Genomic DNA, 25,668 nt, shown 5'->3' with positions numbered 1-25,668 from the left:
TAGGGACATAAAAAAGTCAGAGCCTGACTTTAAATTAAATAAAAAAAAATAATAAAACAATTGGGGCTAAAAGTGTGTTGTAACACAAGCGTTACTGAACATTTACCGAGTAAAATATTACTGAAAATTGATTAGTAATGCCTTACACTACTGTTACAGCAAAAAGTAATCAGTTACTGTAATGCATTACTTTTGTAACGCGTTACTCCCAACACTGGTGGTGGCCACTGGGAGGTGCTCTGGGCATATATCTTTCTTGGTTTTGTTCCCTGACATGACGCATGTTGCAAAGTGAAAGTGAAAGTTTCACCCAAGTTTGTTGCTTTCAAACAGGAAAGAGTTCTGTGTCTTTATTTAAAACCAACAATTCCTTTATAAAGAACAGCGCTTTCTCACATTACGCACTGATCAGCCCCTGCATAGTGAATAATCCATTCTTGATCCATCGATATCAACCAATCCAGCACCATCCTCATGTACAGCACGTGGTAACATTGCAGGTAAGAAGGTATACCTGTAAGCATCCTCCGAAGGTATAGCTCGGGGAACACGCCTAGAAATGGTATACCTTTAGTTAAGATATACCTTTAGAGTCTTCGTAGTGCACTAAGAGGCAATGTTATCGGAAAACGCACACCAGAGACATAATGTATTGTGACAGACTTTGTTTTTAATTTTCTCCAAAACTTCAAAGTAAATCCCAACGAAGGATGACACAGACAGAGTCATGGTCGTCCTGAAGAAGAATGAATTGAAATTTCCATATTTATATAAATATATAATATTTATATATAATTTATATTGACAATTGCATGTTAACTCTGAAGGAATTTGAATAGTGCCTGTCTAAATATGAATTAATGGTCAGTGCTATAATGCATTGTGATAGACTTTGCCATTCATTTTCTCTAAAATTCGACAGTAAAACCCAGAGTGAGTTGACACAGACAGAGTCTTGGTCGTGCTGAAAAATAATTTATTGACATTTTCGTATTAACTCTGAAGGAATTTGAATAATGCATGTAGAAAATAGTAGGAAATAAGCAGTGCTATAATGTATTTTAGCAGACTTTATTTTAATGATAAACTGCACAGTATAATATAACTGTATCTTGTATCTTTTGTGTTTTGGGACACATTTAATTCATAACCGCTGAAATATAGGTCTTCGTCAGCTTTTTGGCCGCTCCGGATCTCCGTACCGTAATACCACAAACAGACGTGCAACGAGATCCAAGCGCGGCTCACTTGACTGCGGTCCTCTCGCGGAAAACAGGTCTTAGCTGGAAACATTAGTCGGGTTCACAGCGAGGGAGCGGTGTGATGGTCACACATTTGGCAAATGCCTTGAGATTGATCAGCTGTCAGTCATTCCTCTAATGTTTTACACACAACCCGCCGAAGAAACACGCGAAACTTAGAGGAAAGCGCTTCTTGTCGCGGTTTTCTCCGGACGCAGGTGAGTTCAGAGTCTGACTGGAGTTATATAAAAGTTTGTGAGTTCACGGCTGTGACTCTAGTGCGACCTTATTCTGAGGGGATATGCGCTCTTTTGTGGCTGGCTTTATGGGCTATTAGTCTGTCGTCCTGCTTTCCAGCTCGGTTTCGTTTTTGCAGAAACGGGTTGTCTGCAGGAGGGAGGAAGCGAAGTCGAGTGAGTTTGGGCGTGTTTCGAATCTCCAGTGATCTCCCTTCTACTACAGTAACGGGTTCGAGTGTCATCCACCGAGGGAACGTTCTCAGATCTTTGACTAACGTTCTAACAGAACTCTCGAAGTTACAAACATTCTTTCAAAAACGTTAACGTTCGTTCAAAGTTACCTGGTTAACACAAAAACATTAACTTAGTTATACATTGTTCGTGGAACGCTTTTCTGAATCCTTTTAGTTGCCCTTACGAAAATTAACCATAGTTTTACAACAAATAAAACCAAAAAACCATGGTTACTATAGTTAAACACAAATAAAACCATGGTTACTATAGTTAAACACAAATAAAACCAAAAAACCATGGTTACTATAGTTAAACCATGGTAACCACAAATTAACCATGGTTTACTAACCGTAGTTTAACCATGGTGTCAAGTGGTAAAACTGTAGTTATACAAAAGATAATCAACACGCCAAAAAAACATGGTTACTACACTTTTACTACAATAAATCCATAAATTTTTGTAAGGGTGAGCTTTTTTGGGGATTTAGAAGTAAATTTCCCATAATGTTTGTAAAATGATGCAACTGTTATGTTTTCTTTATATAACCATATTTAATTTATTTTTTTCATAATTTTACAGTTTCGTTAGCAAAGTATTTTTTAGAACATTCTTGTGATAGCTGGATAGGGCATGTTATAATAATAATAATAATAATGCTCTTTAGGTAGCCAGCAAGGCTTTGTCCCATCAGATACAAATGAAAATGTATAAATGCATAAATATACTGTCATGTAATTATTTAAAACTTTGACTCTTTAGTATTTGGTGTACACCGTGTGTTGGGTTTATAATGCACACTTTTAAGAAAGCATTGGTGTCGTTTGAGACGGTGAACAGCTGGTAACCGTGAACTTTTGCACATGTGTTTGTTTGTTTTTCAGGGCTGTGATGGTCAAACATGAGCGGTGATCGTCAGAAGCGACGGGAGGAGATTCAGAGAGCGCTGAGCTTCATCAAGTACTAAAGAAATTGATTTTTCTTGTACTTTAAGCATTATTCACTCCTGCTAACTGTAGTATTTTAATCACAGTGTTGATTTTTGGTTGTTTTTCATGTCTACAGATGTTCTCTGCCTTATCCGGACCCTGAAGGCTATGAGGTTGGGCTTGAGGAAATATTTTGCACACAAACACTTATCTAAATGCAGACAAATTCACTTTTTCTCTCTGAAGCAAAGCTAAGTAAAGTCATTTAGCATGATTGGACCAGTTTGAAGACGGTCTTGTATAATAAGCTGTCTGTTTGTTTCTTGTGCTGTTGTTGTTCTTCAGGGGTTTGTGGTTCAGCTGGTGTGTGATCTCTTAGACGAGGGCGATGCCGCGTTTCAAGAGGGCGACTGGACGGAGGCGCAGGATCATTTCAGCGAGGGTGTCAACGTGGCGCTTTACGCTCAAGACGAGGGGCTTAATGTTCCCGCCGCCCTGCTGGAGAGTCTGTACATCAACCGCGCGGCCGTCCATCAGAACATGGTGAATTTGACACCGAGATCTATGTTCTTTTGTAGGCCAAACCAGAAGTTAGCATCGATCAGATTCTTTAGACAAAAACCCAATGGGATTTTTCTATTGGCTTTTGCATCGTTGTAGAAATAAGCTCTGGGAACAACCAAAGTTTACGATTCTTGCTGTTTACGATAATCAGAACACAACTTTTATTAATTTTGAAGCCTAAATAAAACGACCAGAAGATAAAAGACAAACATATACTATAAGCAAACTACACCATGGTAGCATTTAAAAAATCACAAGATGGTTTTATTATGTGATTTATGCCATAGAATAAAATGTGAGAATATCTTGAGTTTATTTCTAGCATTTAACCAAAACCCCATTTGCTTCAGGACGAAAGTGCTAAAATTCAATTCGTTTCTGGATTTTGAGCTTTTAGGTTCCTGTTGGATGCTTTAAATGTGACCCTGGAGCACAAAAGCAGTCTTAAGTAGCACAGGTATATTTGTAGCAATAGCCAACAATACATTGCAAGGGTCAAAATTACCGATTTTGATTTTCATAAAATAATTTTTCATTTATGACAAAAATCATTAGGATATTAAGTAAATATCATGTTCCATGAAGGTATTTTGTAAATTTCCTACTGTAAATATAATATGCATGGCTAAGAGCTTCATTTGGACTACTTTAAAGGCGATTTTCTATATATTCCATATACATTTCTATATAATATTTAGATTGTTTGCACCCTCAGATTCCAGATTTTGGATTAGTTGTTTCTCGGCCAAATATTCTATTCTAACAAACCATACACAGTGTTTCCCATACATTGATTTATTTGTGGCAGCCCGCCACAAATAGATTTCCCAAAAGGCTTTGACTTAATTGTTGAATAAACATGAGCACTGCACGTTTCAAAATCGAAACCTGCTTTTATATCACTGTATTTCTGAAGGAAAATTTAGACGACGTCATTTTCATTTCATCTTGCATTTAATGCCTGATAAAGCAGCGTTTGTGAGCGAAGCACTGCTTTGTGTACAGCGTTACCGGGGACACCTTTATTTCTCCTGCTGTAAGCGCCTCCTGCTGGCAGAGAATGAATTTGCATATGTATGCCACCACAAATAGATTGCAAGTCTGTGGGAAACACTGATACATCAATGGAAAACTTATTTCTTCAGCTTTCAGATGATGCATAAATCTCAATTTTAAAAAACTGACCCTTATGACTGGTTTTGTGGTCCAGGGTGACATATTTTACGTTGCAGATGAAGTGATGTGTATTTTGTCTCGGTCTGTGTCAGGGTGAGTTTGACAGCGGTGTGAAGGACTGTGATCGCGCTCTGGAGGTGTGTAAGGACAGCACTAAGGCGATGTATCGTAAGGCCGTGTGTCTGAAGGAGTCTGGGAAACTGAGAGAGGCTTACGAGTGCAGCACTGCATGTCTGCTGGCCTCACCGCAGGTAAACACCACACATCTGTTATTATCCTTATGGAAATAAAAAAAGTGTGTGTGTGTGCTGATATATTAATGCTAAATAAATGTGACTTATTGTAATTCTTCTGTACTCTAATGGACCCTTTTCACATTTACGGGTTCTCAGAAGTCGTCAGAGTTGGCAAACCTCAATAGTGGTGAATGGAAACTACAATAAATGTATTATTTTGTGTTATCATTTTCCCTAATAGTGCTTCTATGACTTTGTAATAGGGGGAAAAAAAACATTGTAGGATGCAAAATTTCAAGTCCGCTGTTAGATTAGAAATACCTTGGCATTACACTTTCTGTCATTAAATGCCAAGGTAATATAACCCAAACTATAGTGCTATAAATGTACATTATTATTGTTATCTTTTTTATTTAAATACAGAATATATATACAACGATAATCTGTGAAAACCTGTAATACTGTGATTATTTTGACTAGATTTTTACAGAATATTTCAAATGTACTTTGTATTAATTGATGAAATTGTTTCCTGTGGAAAAAACTTTCCATTATTAAATTTTTTTTCCACTTCATACTGTTTAATATCACTAAAAGGCCAAAAATGATTATATTTGTTTGTTTGTGCTTTAATCTATATCACTGAAACTCCTATGAAACTAAATATGTAAGTTACTTTAAAGCAATTTAAAAAAATTCAGAACATTTAAATTGGAGTAATTTAACTAATGCACTGTAAATAAATAAATGCTCAGCATTCAGAAACATTTAGAATATCACAATCACGAGAGCTTAAGGAATTAAACTGAAATAAATGGTTATTTGGCATAATTAGGAATAAAATTGCAGCTTGATTTACTTAATAAACTCTGTTTGTTTGGTGTAGTCAGGAAGGATAATTAACTCATTTACTAGTCAACTGTAACTCTTTGTTGCTATCTTAAATGTGTTTCATTAAACATGTTCTTGATTAGTTGTATCAGGGTCATGTGACAGTCTGGGGCTTGTGATTTTTGTCTGCTGTGTCTGTAATGTTTCCTGTGTGTTTCAGGATCAGACGGTCAGTAACTTGTCCAAGGAAATTGCAGCCGGTCTGGGCCTGAAAAACAGAAAAGCGTACATCAGTTCTCATGTGAGGGGAAAAGCAGCTGGATCTGAGGACGACTGTGTTGCGCTGTCACCTTTAGATGAGGCAGGAAACAAAAACTACTAATTTCTCATGAATTTCATCTGTGGAGTACAGCTCAGCTAGCTGATGAGTAGATTGACATCTTTTGTGTTTGTTTGCAGATTTCTTCTGTTGGGCTGGAGGAAGTGACAGACTCCGCAGGTATTTCAAAGAGACTGAATATCATGCTAATAGTAGGAATGCAGCATGTTTTCCTGCAGCTCAGAGTAAAGTGTGACGATAGCATCACCAAGGTCATGTGCTTGATTCCCAGAGAATACTGCTGATAACTGATAACATTTTTTCATTGCAATGTCCCTTTGGATAAATCTGCCTGCCAAATGCATTAATTAACATTAATGTACAAAAGTTTTGGGTGATGATCATTTTTTTTGAAGGAAACGAGGATGCATTCAATTGAACAAAAGCGAGAGTAAAGACGTTTATTATGTTCCAAAAGATAAACGCTGTTCTTTTGAACTTTCTCTTCATCAAAGGATCCTGAAACATAAAATGTATCCGTTTCCACAAAAATATGAAGCAACACAACTGTTTTCAACATTGATGATAATCAGAAATGTTTCTTGAGCAGCAAATCATCATATTAGACTGATTTCTGAAGGATCACATGACTCTGAAGACTGGAGTAATGATGCTGAAAATTCAGCTGCGCATCACAGAAATAAATTACATTTTAACAGAGATATTCACATAGAAAACAGTTATTTTAAATTATAATAATATTTCACTTTATCAAATAAATGCAGCCTTGGTGAGCAGAAGCCACTTTATACCTATTTCCAGTATGAATTATATCTCATTTTTAACATCTTGAGACATATATGTATATTTCTGAAAGGGTGATGAGAGATTCATACTGCATGTCCTTTCACATGCTTTTTTTAATCAAAAGAAGTCAGTATAATTTGTACAGTATGCTGGTGTTTCATTACAAACGTGTCTGCAGTCTAGTCTGACTCTGCAGCTGATTGTTTTCATGTTCAGTGTTTTCTCTGTCTGACAGCTGACTCTGATTGGCCGTCTCCTGTCTTACCCGCTCCAGTCCCCGTGAGCGACTCCCACGAGGCCCTGGGTCTGTCTGGAGCCATGCCGCTCTCAGTGCCCGTGTCTCAGCCGCTGGAGGACAATGAGCTGATGGGAGACGAGCTGGACAGTCTGTTGGACTGCATGTCTAAAGAGGAAGACGCATCGCAGGTGAGCCACTAACTAGCCAGACATAGATGCAGTGTTTCCCACAGTCCGGTAACACTGTACACAAAGCAGCTCTTCGATCACAAACGCTGCTTTATTAGGCATTAAATGCAAGATGAAATGAAAATGACATCCAAAATTTTCTGAAGACAGTCGGTTTCCTTCAGAAATACAGTGATATAAAAACGATTTTGAAACGTGCAGTGCTCATGTTTATTCAAAATCTATTTATGGCGGTCAGTTTTGATATTGTGGGAGTCCATCACAAATAAATCAGTGTATGGGAAACACTGTAGATGTTGTATCTTACAGTGGTGAGTTAACTCTCTCCTGTTTGGCGCTCAGAGCGGAGTCGTTCCCAGCGCTCTGCTGTGTTTCTCGTCTCCTCGTCTTCCTCCTGCCTTCTTCTCGTCCGTCGGGAGTCAGTTGAACTCTCTGGACCTCTTCACTACACCGGAGCTGAGCTCTGACTGCTCCAGCGGCGGTCTGGATGCGTTGGACTCCATCTGTCCCTCCGGTGGCTCCGTGTCCCTGCAGCGCCCTGTGGTGGTAGGAGGAGACGTGCTCGATTCGCTCTCTGAATTCACTCTGCAAGGTCTGACCATTAAACCTACGCAGCAGACTGTCGTGTGACACTTGAACTTGTGATGAGGATGTGTTTGTTTCTCTGTCAGGTGGGCAAGTGTGTCGCAGTTTTCTGCCGTCAGTCAAACTGACACATTCTCCTCCTATGGTAAGTCTGATGTTTTTGAAGATGTGGAAGCGTTAGTGCATCTCGGTTTGTTTAATTAGAGTGCGTGTGTTTGTTACAGAGGAATGGTCATGTGACCTCAACTCTGTCCAAGAACCCGCTGGAGCACACGCATGATTTCAGTCAAGCCTGCAGCAGCTGCTTCAGCAGCACAGGTGAGACTCTCAGACACTCACAATCTGCCTGTTCCTCTGTCATCTTTTTATTGTTTTATCGTTCTGTTTATCATTCTGTGGCAGCGTTCTATCATTTTATTGTTTTATAGATCATTTCATCTATCCTTCTATCTATTGTTCTATCATTTTATGTATTGTTTTGTTGTTCTATTTGTTTAATTGTTCTGCCGTTCTATTTGTCATTCGTTGTATCTGTTGTTCTATCTATTGTTCTATTTATTTTATCATTCTAATCGAGCCGTATAACAATCTCGAATTGTCCCCCTTTTATACTAAATCATGATATTGAAAAGGAATTGTTGAGATTTGGGAAAATCGCTAGTGGAATTAAAATGGTTCCACTAGGATGTAAAAGTGAGTCATGTTATGTCTTTTAGGCGTCAAGTGTTTATGTTGTTAGATTCAGCGGTTCTTGACATTTCCTTTCGAGTCCTGTATGAGGGCAAGTCCTACATGCTTTATGCAAGTACTGGAAGTTTAAAATGTTTTGAATGCGGTGAATTAGGACACACAAAAAAATGCGTGCCCTCATAAAACGAACACTGAAAATAATGAGTTAGAAAATGAAACGACAGGACCGAGTGGGTCACATGAAATGGCAAGGTCGGGTGGGTCAAAAGAGAATGATGGTGGGAAAGGAAAGGATTTAGATGTAACTGAAAGGAAGGGAGATGAATCAGAAAGGAATGAAACACAGAATAATCAGGATGAAAGCTGTGAAGGAATAAATGTAAAAAAACGTGATACTGGCTGTGAGAACGTTCAGGAAGCTGAGGTGAACTGGAAACTGGAAACAGTGATGATCATTATGTTAAGGTTGTTGATAGAGATGGATGATGATGATGATGGTAGTCTTTCAGAAATGTCTGACATTGTTTCTCAGAGTGGTGATGATCCGTTATATACAGTGAAAGAAATTAATGACTTCACTGTTGGGTGTTTCGCCCTCCAAACATCAGATAAATCATATTTTCTTATAATACTGCTTAACAATTTAGCAGACTGAGGATAAGGTTCTTCACTATTTTGGTCTAGTGTAAAATCTAAAGTACAATTCCAGTCACCCCCAAGAACCATACATACATTATCATCATTTTTTTTTTATTCACTAGATAATTTAAAAACCTCTACTCTTTCTACTCCATTATTTGGTGAGTAAATATTAATGAAAAGAAAAGGAAACCCCATTAACTCTACCTGTACAACCAATATCCTGCCCTTAACTATCTCATAAGAGGATATATTAATCATATTAAGCTGTTTTGCAAACAGAATTGCAACACCTCCGCTTAGATTAGAACCATGGCTTAGAAAAATCTTCCCCTCCCACCACATTTTCCATTCTATTTCATTACTTAGATCGCTATGGGTTTCCTGTAAAAAAATTATATCCATGTGTTTATTTTTAATCAATTCATTCAAAGCAGCTCGTTTTCTATAATTCCTTCCCCCATTAATATTAATTGTCCCTATTTTTATGCTCTCCATAAAAAGAGAAAAAAGAGAAAACAGCAGAAAGGAACAAGAAGAAGAAAACACCCCTTGTGACTTAATCATTTATTCTATTGCTTTTTAACCCTTTTTTTTTTCCTTTTCGTAATTGTGTCACAATTTTTTTCAGTCTAAATCTTTTCCTTCGGCTCAGTTCTTCAAATCCTACACTCCTCTGTATTTTAACTGCCGACCTCAAGAATCTTTCAACATCGGGAAAAAAAAGTCTGGACATCAAAAGTCTTTCCAAAAGTTTCGTCCAGGAAATCTCCATTTCTCCACCAGGAAATGACCATATTAGTGCTGCAAGGCTGGATAGGTTATATATAAGTAAAAATAATTCTAATAGAGTTTTAAAAGCTAATATTTTTCCAAATGGTTTTACTGATCATCATTTGTGCATGATAGAAATGAGTTTAAAAAAGTCACAGCATTGTAGTTATTATTGGCGTTTTAATCTGAAATTATTGCATGACTCTGTATTTTGTGAAAAGTTTGGGGTTTTTTGGTCTAAATGGGAAGAACAAAAAAGTGACTGAAGATTTAGTGCAATGGTGGGATGTTGGAAAAGCACATAAGAATTTTTTTGTCAGAATTATACAGCTCACTCAAATAGACTTATAAAGGACACAATTAAAGTACTTGAGAAAGAAATTACTGAAATTGAAGATGGAATTATTGAAGAGAATTCAGAAGTGGAACAATTAAGGACTAAATGTTGGGAAGTCGTGGCCTAATGGTTAGAGAGTCGGACTTGTAATCCAAAGGTTGTGGGTTCGAGTCTCCGGCCGGCAGGGATTGTAGGTGGGGGGAGTGAATGTTCAGCGCTCTCTCCACCTTCAATACCACGACTGAGGTGCCCTTGAGCAAGGCACCGAACCCCCAACTGCTCCCCGGGCGCCGCAGCATAAATGGCTGCCCACTGCTCCGGGTGTGTGTTCACGGTGTGTGTGTGTGTGTGTGTGTGTGTGTTCACTGGTTTTCTTCAATAAGAGAAATAGATGCTCCAAGTTCATATTTTTTTAATTTGGATAAGAAAGAAGGGGAAAGAAAACTTATGTTAGGTGGGCTAAGCTATCCAGTGTTAGTTCATAGAGGTATAAGGCAAGGCTGTCCTTTATCGGGACAGTTATACGCTCTGAACCTTTATTATATAAACTTAGGGAGAAATTGCAGGGGTTTTTAATTAATGGTTGTGAAAATAGGCCAATTACTATTTCTGCCTATGCTGATGATATAACTGTTTTTATAAGAAGTGACACCGATGTTTTGAACTTTAACAAATTCTTTGAAACATTTATGAAAGGGCTTCGTCAGCCAAAGTAAACTGGGAAAAGAGCGAAGGATATTTGTTAGGAGATTGGCAGGGGAGGACCCCTCCTGTGCTTCCAGAGGGACTTAAATGGGGAAGAGAGGGTTTGAAGATGTTGGGAGTGTTTTTAGGAATAGAGCAATATAGGAGAAAAAACTGGGAGGGTGGAGAAAATGAGTGACCGGTTGTCTCGATGGTCGTGGGTGCTACCTCAGCTATCTTACAGGGGCAGGGTATTGGTCACAAATAATCTGGCTGCTTCTGCGTTATGGCATAAAATGAATGTCATGGATCCCCCAGAAAGTGTTGTTAAAGAGCTACAAAAGATGTTAATTGACTTTTTCTGGGATGGACAGCATTGGAAAAAATCTGCTGTAATTTTCCTACCTATTCAAGAGGGAGGACAAGGCCTGATAGACATTGGGAACAGGATAAAGACTTTCAGACTTCAAGCAGCTCAAAGATTGCTGTATGCGGAACCATGCTGGGCTGATGCAGCGTGTGCTGTGTTGAAAAAAATGAATGATTTCAAGTGCAACTGTTTTTAATTAAACTGGCTGACATGGACTTGAGGGCTGTCTCCCCATTCTACAAAACTGTTTTGAGAGCATGGACATCTTTTTTTAAAGTTAAGAGAGATCTTTCAAACATTGGACTTTGGACAGAGAATGAACCTCTTTTTAATAACCCGATGATACCAGTACAGGCACTGGAGTCCAGGAGCATACAGAATGTAATGGCAAGAGCGGGGTGTACAAGAATGGCTGACTTAAAGAATGGTGCAAACTGGAAAAGTCCAGAAGAAATGCACAATATGACAGGCATCAAGTCTACAAGGATTATAAAGAGAATAATGGATGGAATTGTTTCAGCTTTACCGTCTGTCCTCAGACAAAGCCCAGAGGAAAATGAAATTCCTGAACCGAACAGAGGGAGTCATTTTCCCCGAGTGGAAATTTCGGCAGCGGTGGATGAGGAGCCAGTGGAAGGATCTATTCTGAAGTTCAGGACTCCTGTGCTTGATGGTTTTGAGACCGCTTCAAAAAAGGCACTGTACAATATTTGTCTGAAAGTGTCGCATTGTAACGTACTGAAAGACTGCAAGAGACAAGGTGGTCAGAAGTGTTTGGGCCAGACTCATCCCCTAGTGGCTGTTGGAGGTCCCTGTATAAACTCCCTATAGAGAAACGCACTGCGGATCTCCAGTGGAGGATTGTCCACTGGGCGGTAGCTACAAACAGACACGTGGCACACATTGACCCCACTGTAGGGAAAGAATGTCCTTTTTGTGGTACTGATGAGTCAATAGATCATTTGTTTTTAAGTTGTTTAAGGTTAAGAGGATTGTTTCAGGTCTTAGAAGGGTGGGTTAGAGATTTGGGGGCAGAGTTTAATAATGAATTATTCATTTTTGGACCAAAGTATGTTGCATCAGACAGGAAAAAAATATCGTTAATTAATTTTGTAATAGAGGGGGCAAAAATGGCAATATGGTTAACACGGAAAAGGAAATTAAAGGGAGAGGGGGAAGTAGGTCCTGAGGTGGCTTTAAAGGCTCTTATAGCACATAGAATCAAGGCAGAGTTTGCATATTTTAAATTGACAAATAACCTGGACAGATTTATTGAAATTTGGGCTTTGAATGATGTTTTATGTATAGTGGATGATGAAAATGAATTGTAATTACATCAATAATGAGTTTCTGTGACTGTTAAAAAATGTTGAAATGACGATTGTTTAAAAAATAAAAAATTTTAATAAGTTGCCTAATATAAGTGTTATTGTGTGGGGATATATACATGTGTATTTGGAAAAAAAGGAAAGTATGAAGTTTTATTTTTTATTTTATTATTAATTTGTTATAAGTGAATATTGGTTGACCTATGTCTAATATAATGTATTAAAAAATAAAGGTTAAAGGTCTCTCTCTCTCTCTCTGTCTCTGTCTCGCTCTCTGTCTCTCTCTCTGTCTCTCTCTCTCTGTCTCTGTCTCTCTCTCGCGCTCTCTCTCTCTCTCTCTCTCGCGCTCTCTCTCTCTCTCTCTCTCTCTCTCTCTCTCTCGCGCGCTCTCTCTCTCTCTCTCTCGCTCTCTGTCTCTCTCTCTCTCTCTCTCTCTCTCGCTCTCTCTCTCTCTCGCTCTCTCTCTGTCTCTGTCTCTCTCTCTGTCTCTGTCTCTCTCTCTCGCTCTCTCTCTCGCTCTCTCTCTCTGTCAATTCAATTCAATTCAATATGTGCTTTATTGGCATGACAATTGTTACAATGTATTGCCAAAGCATAGTGTTTACATTAAATATAGAACAAGTATGTAAAAAAAAAAAAAAAAAAAAAATACATGCATGTGTAGATATAATTAAACAAAATAGAACAAATTAATTCTAGAATTCTGTGAACAGTTTAAAAGTGTGTGTGTGTGTGTGTGTGTGTGTGTGTGGGCGCATCACTGATTTGTTGACTCCTCCCTCTTTTTGTGACAGGCATCAATGTATCTTGCTGCTAGTGAGATACAATCTTGTTTTTCACCTAATAAATACTGAAGTTGTGTTTTCTTGTTTAACATTTTGAAGTCAGGGTAAAGTGTTTCAAATTGTGGATAAAATGCCTCTCTAATGTGTTGATAGTTAGGACAGCTGGTGAGGAAGTGTTGCTCTGTCTCCACTTCTCCATGAGTACAGTATGGACAGATGCGGCTCTCTCTGGGCAGCCAGTGCTGTCGATATCTGCCCGTCTCTATAGTCAGAGTATGACCGCTCAGTCTGTACCTCGTCATCTGTCTTCTTAGTTTACAGTCTTTCACTGTACTCAGATATTCTGCAGTTGTGTAATCTCTATTTAGGGCCAAATAACATTCAAGTTTACTTTGTTTTTCTGTTGTTTCTTTCCAATAGGTTAGATAATTTTCTTTTTGTTCTTTTATAATTTGGTTGGGCCAAATGTTGTGGCTGATTATTTGAGTGTCCTGCTGCTGGATGTTAGTCATGTTAGTCTGTGTTTGCAGCTTCAGGACCATCTGAATCAGGGGACTTTTTTCAGGGTTCACTTCATGGTTTTTAAGGGCTTTAAAATGATAAGAGTTGGGGTCGCTCATTTTTAAGTGTTTCCAAAATTTGATGGCTCGTTTCTCAATGTGCATTAGTAGAGGGTATTGGCCTAATTCTGCCCTGCATGCGTTGTTGGGTGTGCTCCTCTGTACTCCGAGGATGCTCTTACAGAACTCAGCATGCAGGGCTTCAAGAGGATTTTTGTCCCATTTCTCAAATTGGTGATTTAGGAGAGGACCCCACACTTCACTGCCATATAATGCAATAGGTTCTATGACTGATTGGAATATTTTGAGCCAGATTCTAATTGGTATTTGAATTTGGATAGATTTTTTGATGGCGTAAAAGGCCCTTCTTGCTTTCTCTTTCAGTTCATTCACAGCCAAATTTAGTTTACCAGTTGCATTTATCTTCAGCCCGAGGTATGTGTAGTTTGTGGCATGTTCAATATTGGTCGTACCAAGGGTGAAATTGTGTCTCTTTCCCTGAAGTCTGGGTCTTTTCTGAAATGTTAGTACTTTGGTTTTGTTAGGATTAATAGTCAGGGCCCAGGTCTGACAGAACTTGTGCAGGATGTCCAGGTTCTGCTGTAGACCCTCTTCTGTTGGAGACAGCAGAACCAGATCATCTGCAAACAGCAAGAACTTAATGTTGGAGTCATGTAGTGTGAGGCCAGGTGCTGCTGATTGTTCCAGGAGTTTTGCCAGTTCATTAATGTAGATATTGAAGAGGGTCGGTGATAGTGGACAGCCCTGCCCTTGAGTGAAGAACTCTGTTCGTTTATTTCCAATTTTAATTGCGCATTGATTGTTTGAGTACATTGTTTTTATAATATTGTATGTTTTACCCCCAATACCTGATTCTAGAAGTTTTGACAGCAGACCTTCATGCCAAATTGAATCAAAGGCCTTTTGGAAATCTACAAAGCAAGCAAATATTTTGGTTTTGTTTTGGTTAATGTATTTGTGGATCAGGGTGTGTAGGGTGAAGATGTGGTCTGTTGTTCTATAATTTGGTAAGAATCCAATCTGGCTTTTGCTGAGGACATTGTGCTCTGTAAGGAAGTGTACAAGTCTTGTGTTGATGATCTTGCAGAACAGCTTCCCCAGATTACTGCTCTTGCTCTATTCTCTCTCTCTCTGTCTCTCTCTCTCTCTCTGTCTCTCTCTCTCTGTCTCTCTCTCTCTGTCTCTCTCTCTCTCTGTCTCTGTCTCTGTCTCTCTGTCTCTGTCTCGCTCTCGCTCTCTATCTGTCTGTTTGTTATTTATTGTTCTGTTATTCTGTTTTTCATTTTATCTTTTGTTCTAGTTATTCTAATTGTTTTATTGCTATTTATTGTTATATCATACTATTTGTAATATATATTTACCATTTTATTCTATCTTTTGTTCTATCTATAATTGTATTGTTTTATCTATTTTATTTGTCATTCTTCATATGTTGCTCTTTTTTTTTGTCTATCATTCTTTTTATCTATTGTTTTATCAATCATGTCTATCGTTCTATCTCTGTTTTCATCTGACGCTCTATTTATCGTTTTGTTTATTAATCATTCTATCTTTTGTTTTAGCACTCTAATTGTTCCATCCTTTGTTCTATTGTTTAATCTGTCATCTGTCTTTGTGTCTCTCTCAGGTCCAGGTGTGCTGGACTTTGAGTTCAGGCCTGATGTTTCTCACAGCTGTAAGAAGGATCTTCTGCTGTGCAGGAGGAGGGGCGGAGCTAACTCACCCTGGAGGCGGATCCGGCTCCGCCCAATTCGCAACAACTTTCAGGCCGCCTTTGTGCTCTGTAGAGGTGCGTCACCAGTTAACTGGTCAGTGACTGATGAACTAGTACCTTAATGTGATGTGATCCTCCCTGTGTGTGTGTGTGTGTGTGTGTGTGTGTGTGTAGAGGTGTTGGAGAATCAGGTGTGTAAGTACGGAGAGGGCTGTACATTTGCATATTGTCAAGAAGAGATTGACGTGTGGACGCAGGAGAGGCGGGGCTTACTGGTCAGAGAGCTGCTCTTCAATCCGCTCTCGACCAATGAGAGACGAGCCCTCAGCGTCATCGAACTATTGAACATACACACGGGCATGTTTATGTTCCTCTGTGAGGTAACAGCACACATCATTTTACAAGGCTTCAGCTTTATACTGATGGATTTATTCCACATTTGAAACAAGTGTCATATGATAATGTGTCACTTAAGTTTCATGAGAATCACACGATAACGTTCTGTTTGTTGTAATTGCGCTGCAGTTTTGGAGTTTGCTGCTTTAATTGCATGAGCTCTTTGAAGGATTTATTCTTATTGGTTGGTGGTGGTGTTATCGTTCATCAGCTGGAAAAAAAACGTGATTCCGTGGATACTGTCTCTGTGTCTTTATCATTATAGCTGTGGTCTGGACGATGCTACTGTTATATAGTTTGAACGATGTTTAAAATTATATTTGTATTGTTTCCGTCTGTGTTGTGAATGGACGTTTTAGTCACTTTTGTTTTTCTTGACAGAAATATTTAAATTTAACGTCATATTCATTAATTTTAGTCAATTTTACTCCTAAAGGAAACAAAAGCTAAAATTGCATATAAATTGACAACAACATGAAATTAAACCTAATAATCAACGCTTTGTATATTAATTTAAATCAGCAAAACCAAGTAAAGCTTGCTGTTAAACGTCAGTCATAATTATAGTCTAATGTTATGTTAATGTTAGTTTAAACAATCATACTCTAGATTTTCTTCTCCAAAAATGTTGATGTTTTTTGTCATATTTGTGACCATGGACCACAAAACCAGTTGTAAGTGTCAATTTTTTGAAATTGAGATTTATACATCGTCTGAAAGCTGAATTAATAATCTTTCCATTGATGTATGGTTTGTTATGATAGGACAATATTTGTCTGAGATACAACTATTTGGAAATCTGGAATCTGAGGGTGCAAAAAAATCGAAATATTGAGAAAATCTCCTTTAAAGTTGTTCAAATGAAGTTCTTAGCAATGCATATTACTAATCAAAAATTAAGTTTTGATATATTTACAGTAGGACATTCACAAAACATCTTCATGGAACATGATATTTACTTAATATCCTAAAGATTTTTGGCATAAAAGAAAAATTTATCATTTTGATCCATACAATGTATTGTTGGCTATTGCTACAAATATACCCCAGCGACTTAAGACTGGTTTTGTGCTCCAGGGTCACATTTTTCAACAGAATGTTTTCATTAAAATGCATGTGATTTATCATGGGATCTTATAAAACAGTAGCATAAAAATATAAAGAGTAGCTTTCATGAGCGTTGATTTGACTGAAGTCTTCCTCTTATGTAAGCAACACTATTTTATACAGATCTGTCGAAGTTGAAATAATGAGCTGGTTCTCCTGGATCAGTGCTGTGAACTTTGAATCATGCGTTTCAGTGAGAACGCATCTCTGTTTAAACTCTCTCTCTGTTCTGGTACTGAAACACATGTGGGGTCTGTCCTTCCACAGGCCTGTTTTGACTGCAGACCCAGAATGATCAGCAAACGCTGGAAGGAGAATCCCGCTCTGTGTGCGAACTTACTGACTCAACATCAGTTTGACAAGAAGAAGTACGTGAGAAACACAGCGCACTCATTGTCAGGCGTTAATAAAGACGTCACAGCTGAACAATCCTGGATCATTTGATATAAGCATGCACAGAGTATCTTTCTGTCTCTCTGTCAGGTGTTTGGTTCACGTGGTGAAGAGCAGCGCTGTGAGTTACAGCAAGATCCGAGCGTTGAGCGCTCGCTGTCAGTTTGACGTGTGTCGTCACGAGCTCTCTTTTGGCTGTAAGAGGAAGGACGGCTGCTGCTTCGCTCACTCGCTCATCGAGCTGCAGATCTGGATCCTGCAGAGAGACACTGGTACGCAAACAACACGCTGTTTACACCTGCTACTGTCATGTGACCTGAATCATTGCATACTTCACTCACTCAGAAGGCAAAAAAATATATAAAAGTGCACAAACATGACATTTGGAGTATCTAAAAAAAAAAACTTATTTTAGTCAAGTATCTGCATGAACGTCAGATTCACAGAAAACTATTTAAATTTGAAAGTCAGGGCAAATTGTGCTTATTTTGTCCTATGGGAAACATGTAAGTGTCTTCTATAGCTTCTTAAAGGTAGTACTAAATGAAAAAATGTGATATTTAAACAAAATTAAAAAATCCAGTTCAAAAGTTCTTAAAGCATTCCTTCTTGAGCATCAGTGAATGCTAAAACTTTTGTAATAGTTGTGTACAAGTCCTTCCGTTTTCTTCGAGGGATCTCAAAATCAGTACACTGAGGGAATGGGTTCAAATAAGCCAAAGATGCTGGAAAACCTTAAGAATTTATGGTATCTGGAGGATTTTTATGAAGAACAGTGGGCAGTTTAACTGTTGAGGACAAACAAGGGACTCAACAGCTATTACAAAACAAAAAATAAAGCGTATGTATGAATATGAATAAAGCATATGTAAACATTTGACCACAACTGTGCCTAATGCTTTATTGCTTTAAAGGTTTAAAAAAAAGAAAACAGTTGTCATTATAAACACTGAATGAATTTGATGTTAAAGTAACACATCAATACTAAAAGGACCAGTTCTGTGAGATCTATGCCTATGTTTGAGGTACTGCATAACATCAGCGATCCAGCAGGTGGAGACGCATGAAACTAAACTTCATCTGTGTGTTTTTAGGAATCGCTCATGAAGAGATCGTGCAGGAGTCTAAAACACACTGGAACAAACAGCGTGTGAGTTTCTTCTCCGTTATTAATTCATAGAAATATAAGGCATCCTTAAATAGTGCTTTATCAGTATTTATTTACCCTAGTGTTGTTCTAAAGTAGGATGACCTTCTTTCACAAATAGAGAAATTTTAGTAAACGTTCTTCTCACAATTCATATAATGGCAGTGGATGGTGACCTCCTTCAAACTTTAGAAAAGGATGTGAAAATGTCATAAAGTTGCTTTAGCATGAACCAAACCGATTTTTTTTTTTTTTGTGGAAATCTTGATCTTGGTTGCTGTTGTGTGTTTGTGTGCGGCATGAGGATTTTTTTATTTATTTGAGGAAGGATCCTTGGTGTTAGAGGTTTTTTGGAATTGGTACATTAATGCATTTATTTTTATAAAGCATTTCTCAACTCTATTTATATTGTGTTTCCATCAGCCTGCGGTCGTAGCTTCATACTCACCGAACAAAATTACTGCTGCCAAATCAAAGAGTCCAATCAGAACAGAGGAGACGAATGGGAACATGGGTCCTGTGCAGGGAACAGGAAGTGCTGAGGTCAAAGGTCACAGGCTGGAGCTGATGATGTTTGCGTGCGGTCAGTGCTGGAGAGACGGGCTGGTCAGTGAACCGGACCGAGCGCAGAAATACTGCACCGCTAAAGCCAGACACAGGTGCAGACGGATGGACAGAGGCTCACACACACACACACACACCTGAACACACACACCTGAACACAACCGCCTCACGCTCTTCCTCTGTCTGTCTCTCTTCAGCTGGACCAAAGACAGGAGGGTTTTACTGGTCAAATCCCAAGAGAGGAAGAAGTGGGTCTCAGTGCGACCTTTGCCCTTTGCCAAAACCTTTCCTCAACAATATGACGTGAGTAAATTAAAATACAGATATCGTACCGTAAACGCTGTTCATTGTTCAGAGACCTAAAACAGTGCTGTGATCTTTGTTTGGAAATATCTTCTTTGGCAAAATTGAGCAAAAACAGGCAATATTGTCTAAAATGAAGGCACTTAATGCTAACTTTATTAAACTTATTTTAATCTATTTATTTGTTGTCATGCTGATATCTGGAAAAAACAACACACTTTGTGTGATTTATGGTAGCTGTATTAAATTATATAAATATAAAAAGCATACAGAAGCATTTTTGCTGTCTTAAATTTAGAATGCCTTGAGATTTAATAGACTAATAAATCACGAGCGTGCACTCTTTGCGTGTGTTTTTGTGATCTACTCGATAATGTCAGATAGCACCTCATTACAACAACACTTATATCATCGCATAAAATATTCTGTATATCGCACACCCCAGACTCAATTTGACAGGAAAATGAATCGGCTGCAGTTGTGCACGCACTTGTTTGCACATGAGCAAAGGTGTTTTTAGGAGTCTAACTTGCAAGCGCCAGAGCACTGATTCGTCAAACTTGCTTTCCTGCAGTCTGTGTTCGTCTTCCAGCCTTATTTTGTAGTATGTAACAAATATACTTCGGGGAAATGTATCGGAGTAAAAGTATATATTTTAATTAGGATATGTAGTAGAGTAAAAGTGAAATTTGGCTGAAGTATAAAAACTAAATAAAACTAAATACTTAACTACTGTAACATATTATTATTATTATTATTATTATTATTATTATTACTTCGTTACATTACACCACTGGTAAAACAATGTCTCTTTTTAATGTAGGCTCATGAAATACAATATATTTGTTCTGTTAAAAACTCATTTGTTACACTGAAACTGAGCTCTTGAAGTATAACGCTGAATGTTTCCTCACAGATCTGCATCCATGTGCTGAAGCAGCGTAAATGCAGTTACATCGGGAACTGTAGTTTCGCTCACAGTCAGGAGGAGAAGGATCTGTGGACGTACATGAAGAACAACGGCTGTGAGCATTAAAGCAAACACAATCAACACTGATGTTCAGTCACGGTCATATGCTGCATATCCCAACCAAGTTGTGTGAAGTTCTGAGATTTGATTTAGGAATTATAGGATTTTGGGTACAGGTGTTTATGGCAACATTTATTAAATGATCCTGTTATAGCCATTCAAATACTAAAGTTCAAATTTTCAAATTATTGATCTAGGCTGTAATGAGAGTTCTACTTCACTACTTTTGTTGAGATTAAAAACCGTAAGAAGTCGAGAAAAGTAGAATTTAGTTTTTATTTTTGAATTTAGTAAGATTAGTCTTTAAAAAAAATATATCAGCCTATTTAACAAACCGTTTAATTGCCAGCATTTCTTGAGGCAAAGTTGAGGTGGGTGAGGAAATCTAACGTATGATATGCATATTGTGTGTAATATGTGTGTGAAACATTGCATTATATGCACTCATTTACACTCATATAAAATATGAAAATAGAACCACCCATTGCCCATTTTTCCAAATTTGTACAGATCTCTGGAACAAGAGTCAAACAGGCCACCATTTTTCCGTCTGACTGGCCTCAATAGCTGCTGAAATTTGTTTGGCCAATGATAGCTGTTTTTCAAAATATGTGAACAATAGGCAATGCTGGCACAAAGACATTGCCTAACCCCAAGTCAGTCGTACCAATGGGGCCATACTTGGAGCCAAGTTTTTTTCCTGTTTTAACACCACAGAGTGGCCAAGTTCTGCAGGTCTTTGCATGTGTCCTCAGAATGAGCCTATACATAAATGCACCAAATTTGGTGAAGATACATCATTCTGTTCAAGAGTCATAGCCATTTAAGTAAAAGTGACCATGCCCAATTTGAACATTTTGGCAGGCCTTTGTGCCAGTGTGTCAGGATACTGAAAATGAACTGATATTCATTTCAAGCGACGCTTTCTCCACGGTTTTGTTTCCTCCTGGACAAAACCTAAAAATGGTTTTGCCAAAAAATAAATAAAATAAATAATAATATTCAATATGGTGGGATATTTTTTTTCATGATAGAAAAGTAGTAGATGTATATGGTTTATTCGTCTTGAGCCAAGGATTCCAATAATATAAGGCACTTAAGTTGATGACAAAGTGTACTTTCTCATACTTTGTACACGTGTGTGTGTGTGTGTGTGTGTGTGAATTGGGATAATGGCCGTTTCTCAAACGGAAGGCTGCATCCTCCGGAGGTCGCATTTGTAGGCTGCATGCGTCATAAAGAAGACATTATTTTAGAATATTAACAGTTATAAATTTGACTCTTATTCTTAGTGTAAGTTGTTGTAATATGCTTTTGACTCGCGAATGTAATGCTTCGTTAACTGAAATAAACCAGGCTTGATGACGCATACAGCCTACAAATGCGACCTCCGAAGGATACAGCCTTCCGTTTGAGAAACGGCCCAAGTTTCCGAATTAATGATTGAGGTCAAATGTTCTCCACTGCAGACAGGGACATCCAGCAGGTGTTTGACGACTGGCTCTCAACCTCCCATCAGAACAGAGCATCTGACAGCACTTCACCATCCCAGCCAATGGAAGAGAAGCAGATCACCATGCCGACAGACTTTGCTGAACCGCTGGTATGTTCCTGCAGGTTCATTTTCACCATTCTCATGTTTGCTGTCCTCACACATGCTAATCAGTGTTGCCAACTCTCGCAAGCTAAGTAAGCAACCGCAGCTACAAAAACAAGCCTGATTATTTATTATCACCAATATAATTTATCAAATGCTTATCAATAAATGAGCCTGCAACATGGTAAACTGAAACCACTCTGAGTTTCAAGAGCAAAAACACAAGTTATTTTACAAAAATCATTAAATTGCAACGAAGCGGGTGGACACGCACTATCCTCCGATCACCTGTGAGCAGAATAGTTATGGAGAATAAAACAAGACCAGAGCACTAAGGGGAAGCTTTAATATAGCCACATATTTATAATAAAATAAACTCGAACCATGTATCTACTATTAGTATTACTGCTAATGATTAATGCATTATAAAAATATTTTACAAGTTAAAATCGGTCCCTTTACTCCCCTGCACCGTTCACCTTCTGCCATGTTTCCTCCATCTCTGTGCATCTCTGTTGGTGGCCTTGTTTGTCTATTTATGTCTACTAATGTCACATGTCTGCAAGTTAAACGCGATTTTACTCCAATAAAGGGGACGAGGGGGCATGATGTGCGATGACGAATAACCCTACAGCATATTAATTATTGCACTGATTGGCTTTTACCCGCAAGCAGACAGTGTCAGCAGTATATTGGGGAAAAAAAATCAACCATAAATGTAAAGTAACAAAGTTGCTTGTCAGAATTTGCTAACAAGAGACCATATTTTTTTAATATAAGCCCAAATAACGGCAACTCACAACCTGTGATTGATTTTTCATTTTTTTATTTGTTTTGTTTTTTTAACACGACTCTGCAAAAAAGCGGAACAGTTCCTACTGCCCTCTGTGTGGGAAACACAGTAACAGTGATCGGCAATGGCAGCAGCACATCTACACGGAGAAACACAAGCAGAGAGTGTTCAGCGGAGAGGGAGAGGAAGAGAGTCTGGCCTGGTCCTACCGCTTCCCTGGACCCCGTTTCTCCATCTGTCCCAGGTTCACCATGAGATCAATGAACATCATCAACGATGAAGGGTTTGTTATTAACAGTGGTCTTTGTCCTGATTGGCTGTGGTGTTTGATTGACAGGTTGGAGGATGGCTGTGCTGATGGTGTGAGTTGTGACTTCGCTCACAGTGACGAGGAGCTTCAGGAGTGGTGCAAACGGAGGGATTTCCTGCGCAAGACGTTACACAAAGCCAGAGCCGAAAATATGATCTCTCCAAATGACCATGACTTTGGCATCTTGACCTTCATACTTAAGGACTAAGCAAACAAGCCAAAATTTGTACTTTGTCTAAGAGAGTTTAATCAGGTGAGAGTTACTGCAGGTTCTGATGAGTTCACATGTTTTAATCAAGCTGAAAGATACTAAACTGAACTACGTCACCCAGAACACGAGTCTGACGTCTGTGTTTGATGAACGGATCTTTTACTTCATGTTGCTTAAATAGAGAATAAACGCAGTTCAAACACTTCATAAACGTTTCCTCTGTTAGACAGCGATCAGAACATTTCGTCTTTCAGCTGTTGATGTGCATTTAAGATCCTGGATTTGATCTGCATGCACTATTTGTCCAGGACTTCAGTAAGACAAAGAGGACAGATGTTATTTTTGTTAGTTTTACTTCTACTGTCATTCAATGTGTAATTTTCATTTTCTTGATCACAGTATAATGCAGTGAACATTACTTGTATGAAACATGTTTGTTTTGGTATTGGTTTTTGAATAAATTATGCTTTTATTTGTATTTTTAAGCAACATATTTCCTAGCTCTAGAGCTATAGCGTGTATTTCTTTTACAATTGTCTTCTCTTTACCCTTGTTCATGTTCCACGTTGTGGTTCTTCTAGTTTCAAATGTATTTTTCTTGTGCACAAAAAGTCGGTGTTGCCAAGTGTTACAGTCAATTAATATTAATATTCTTGTGTTATTGCAACTTTTGAAAAGTTATAATTTATAGGTAAAGTTGTATTTACTTTTTAATATATTGTAATTTCCCAGTCCATACTTGCATTGCATGTTCTTGAAGCTAGAAATACATTAACCAGTCTCACCTGGTTGATGATTTGCATGCATTATGCAAATGGAGTTGTGGTTACATGAACAATAGTCTTGGATGTTTGATATTACAGATAAGATGCAAACTTTGCTGTTTTCAGTCGTGATGGTGAAACAAAGCTTTGAGAAGCACCTCAACCGAATCGTAAAATGGTTCATCATTACTCAAAGCTTCTCAAGAGATTGCACACTAATGACCGATTGTGGTCAAAGCCAAAGGTGGGAAAAGGTGCCTTGGCGTCCCAGCCATTTTTGAACCATTTCATATAATAAAGAGATTTGTTATACAATTCTCACTTAAAGTATGAATAAATGAATGTCTGATCAAAATAAACGAAGATTATTGTGGAATGAACCGTTGAAGTGAACGAACCATTCCACACTTGAAACCTGTGCAATGGGGTTGTGTTATTTAAATCAGAATATGAAGCAGCCACATGGTTGTGTGTGCGAAAACTAAGCTTGGGACGTTACAGATAACATGGTTATAGTAAAAATGAATCCAGCTCTGTCACTTTAGGTGTGCTCGACTCGAAGCGGCGCTGCGCAGACCGATCAGTGTCAACATCAAAGAACCGCGAGACCTATAGAGAGCAGAGGGCTCCGTATGCTTTTGAATTGCTCTACTTTGATGTCAAACATTGATTGGTCTGCACAGCACCACTTAAAGTCGAACACACCTATTGCTTCACTGTGACGTTTCGTACAATCAGCCCTGGAGTTCCTCAGGGCTGTGTCCTCTCCCCACTGCTCTTCTCCCTCTACACCAACGACTGCACCTCTAAAGACCCCTCTGTCAAGCTCCTGAAGTTTGCAGACGACACCACACTGATCGGCCTCATCCAGGACGGTGACGAGTCTGCTTACAGACAAGAGGTTAAGGAGCTGGCTGTCTGGTGCAGTCTCAACAACCTGGAGCTCAACACGCTCAAAACTGTGGAGATGATTGTGGACTTCAGGAGAAACCCCCCTGCTCTCCCCCCACTCACCATCATGAACAGCACTGTGACTGCAGTGGAGACATTGAGATTCCTGGGCACCACCATCTCTCAGGACCTGAAGTGGGACATTCACATTGACCCTATTGTCAAAAGGCCCAGCAGAGGTTGTACTTTCTTCGTCAACTGAGGAAGTTCAACCTGCCACAGGAGCTGCTGAAACAGTTCTACTCTGCCATCATTGAATAATTATTTCTTGTGTGGTTTATAAAAGTTTATAGCTTTTTAAATGAAGATGCATCACTTTGTTATATTTCTCTCTTTGATTAAAAGTGTCTGCTAAATTAAGAATGTGTATCTAAAATGTAAATTAATTTTCTTGTCATTACAGTAATTGTAAATGAGGATGATGCAGAACAGATGGAGAGTCAGAAACTGGTTTGGTGTCTCTGTATAAGACTGACAATCAGCACCATAAGAGTAATTGAACACACTTGCAAATAAAGTACGTTGAGTCTCTTTTTGTGTGTGTTGCAGATTTAAGGTTTCCTAGCATTAATCTTTTTGAGAGTTTGATTTACTCACATTAACTTTTAAGACCCT

General features: G+C 38.5%; 1 protein-coding gene across 4 annotated transcripts; it reads left to right on the top strand.

Annotated features, from left to right (window-relative positions):
* Positions 1–276: 276 nt before the first annotated feature.
* LOC306863287 (zinc finger CCCH domain-containing protein 7B-like) lies at positions 277–23,831 on the top strand. 4 transcript variants are annotated; one of them, XM_079406536.1, is made up of 22 exons: positions 277–500; positions 2,597–2,672; positions 2,778–2,814; positions 2,987–3,184; positions 4,474–4,632; positions 5,669–5,809; positions 5,908–5,947; positions 6,810–7,000; positions 7,343–7,592; positions 7,672–7,730; positions 7,810–7,903; positions 15,401–15,562; positions 15,662–15,867; positions 17,258–17,358; positions 17,474–17,655; positions 18,478–18,533; positions 18,954–19,189; positions 19,292–19,397; positions 20,314–20,422; positions 21,897–22,030; positions 22,889–23,061; positions 23,155–23,831. In XM_079406536.1, exons 2-22 carry the CDS (start codon positions 2,614–2,616, stop codon positions 23,333–23,335), a joined length of 2,874 nt encoding a protein of 957 aa, XP_079262662.1. In that variant the 5' UTR covers positions 277–500; positions 2,597–2,613; the 3' UTR covers positions 23,336–23,831. The 4 variants fall into 4 exon arrangements, with proteins under 4 accessions (XP_079262662.1, XP_079262660.1, XP_079262661.1 ...); XM_079406535.1 differs by lacking the exon at positions 277–500 and adding an exon at positions 1,199–1,459; XM_079406534.1 differs by having other exon boundaries at positions 309–500; positions 22,889–23,831.
* The last annotated feature ends 1,837 nt before the right edge of the window (positions 23,832–25,668 follow it).

Source organism: Barbus barbus (genome assembly GCF_936440315.1).
Source record: "Barbus barbus genome assembly, chromosome: 4".
Lineage (NCBI taxonomy): Eukaryota > Metazoa > Chordata > Actinopteri > Cypriniformes > Cyprinidae > Barbus > Barbus barbus.
The sequence above is the reverse complement of the archived record's forward strand: the minus strand, read 5'-3'. Positions and strand labels throughout refer to the sequence as shown.

Coding starts and splice junctions, on each gene's coding strand:
- LOC306863287 (XM_079406534.1), top strand. CDS start 2,614: ATGAGCGGTGATCGTCAGAAGCGACGGGAGGAGATTCAGAGAGCGCTG. Junction 2,673..2,777: donor AGAGCGCTGAGCTTCATCAA/GTACTAAAGAAA, acceptor TCATGTCTACAG/ATGTTCTCTGCCTTATCCGG. Junction 17,359..17,473: donor CATCAGTTTGACAAGAAGAA/GTACGTGAGAAA, acceptor TCTCTCTGTCAG/GTGTTTGGTTCACGTGGTGA.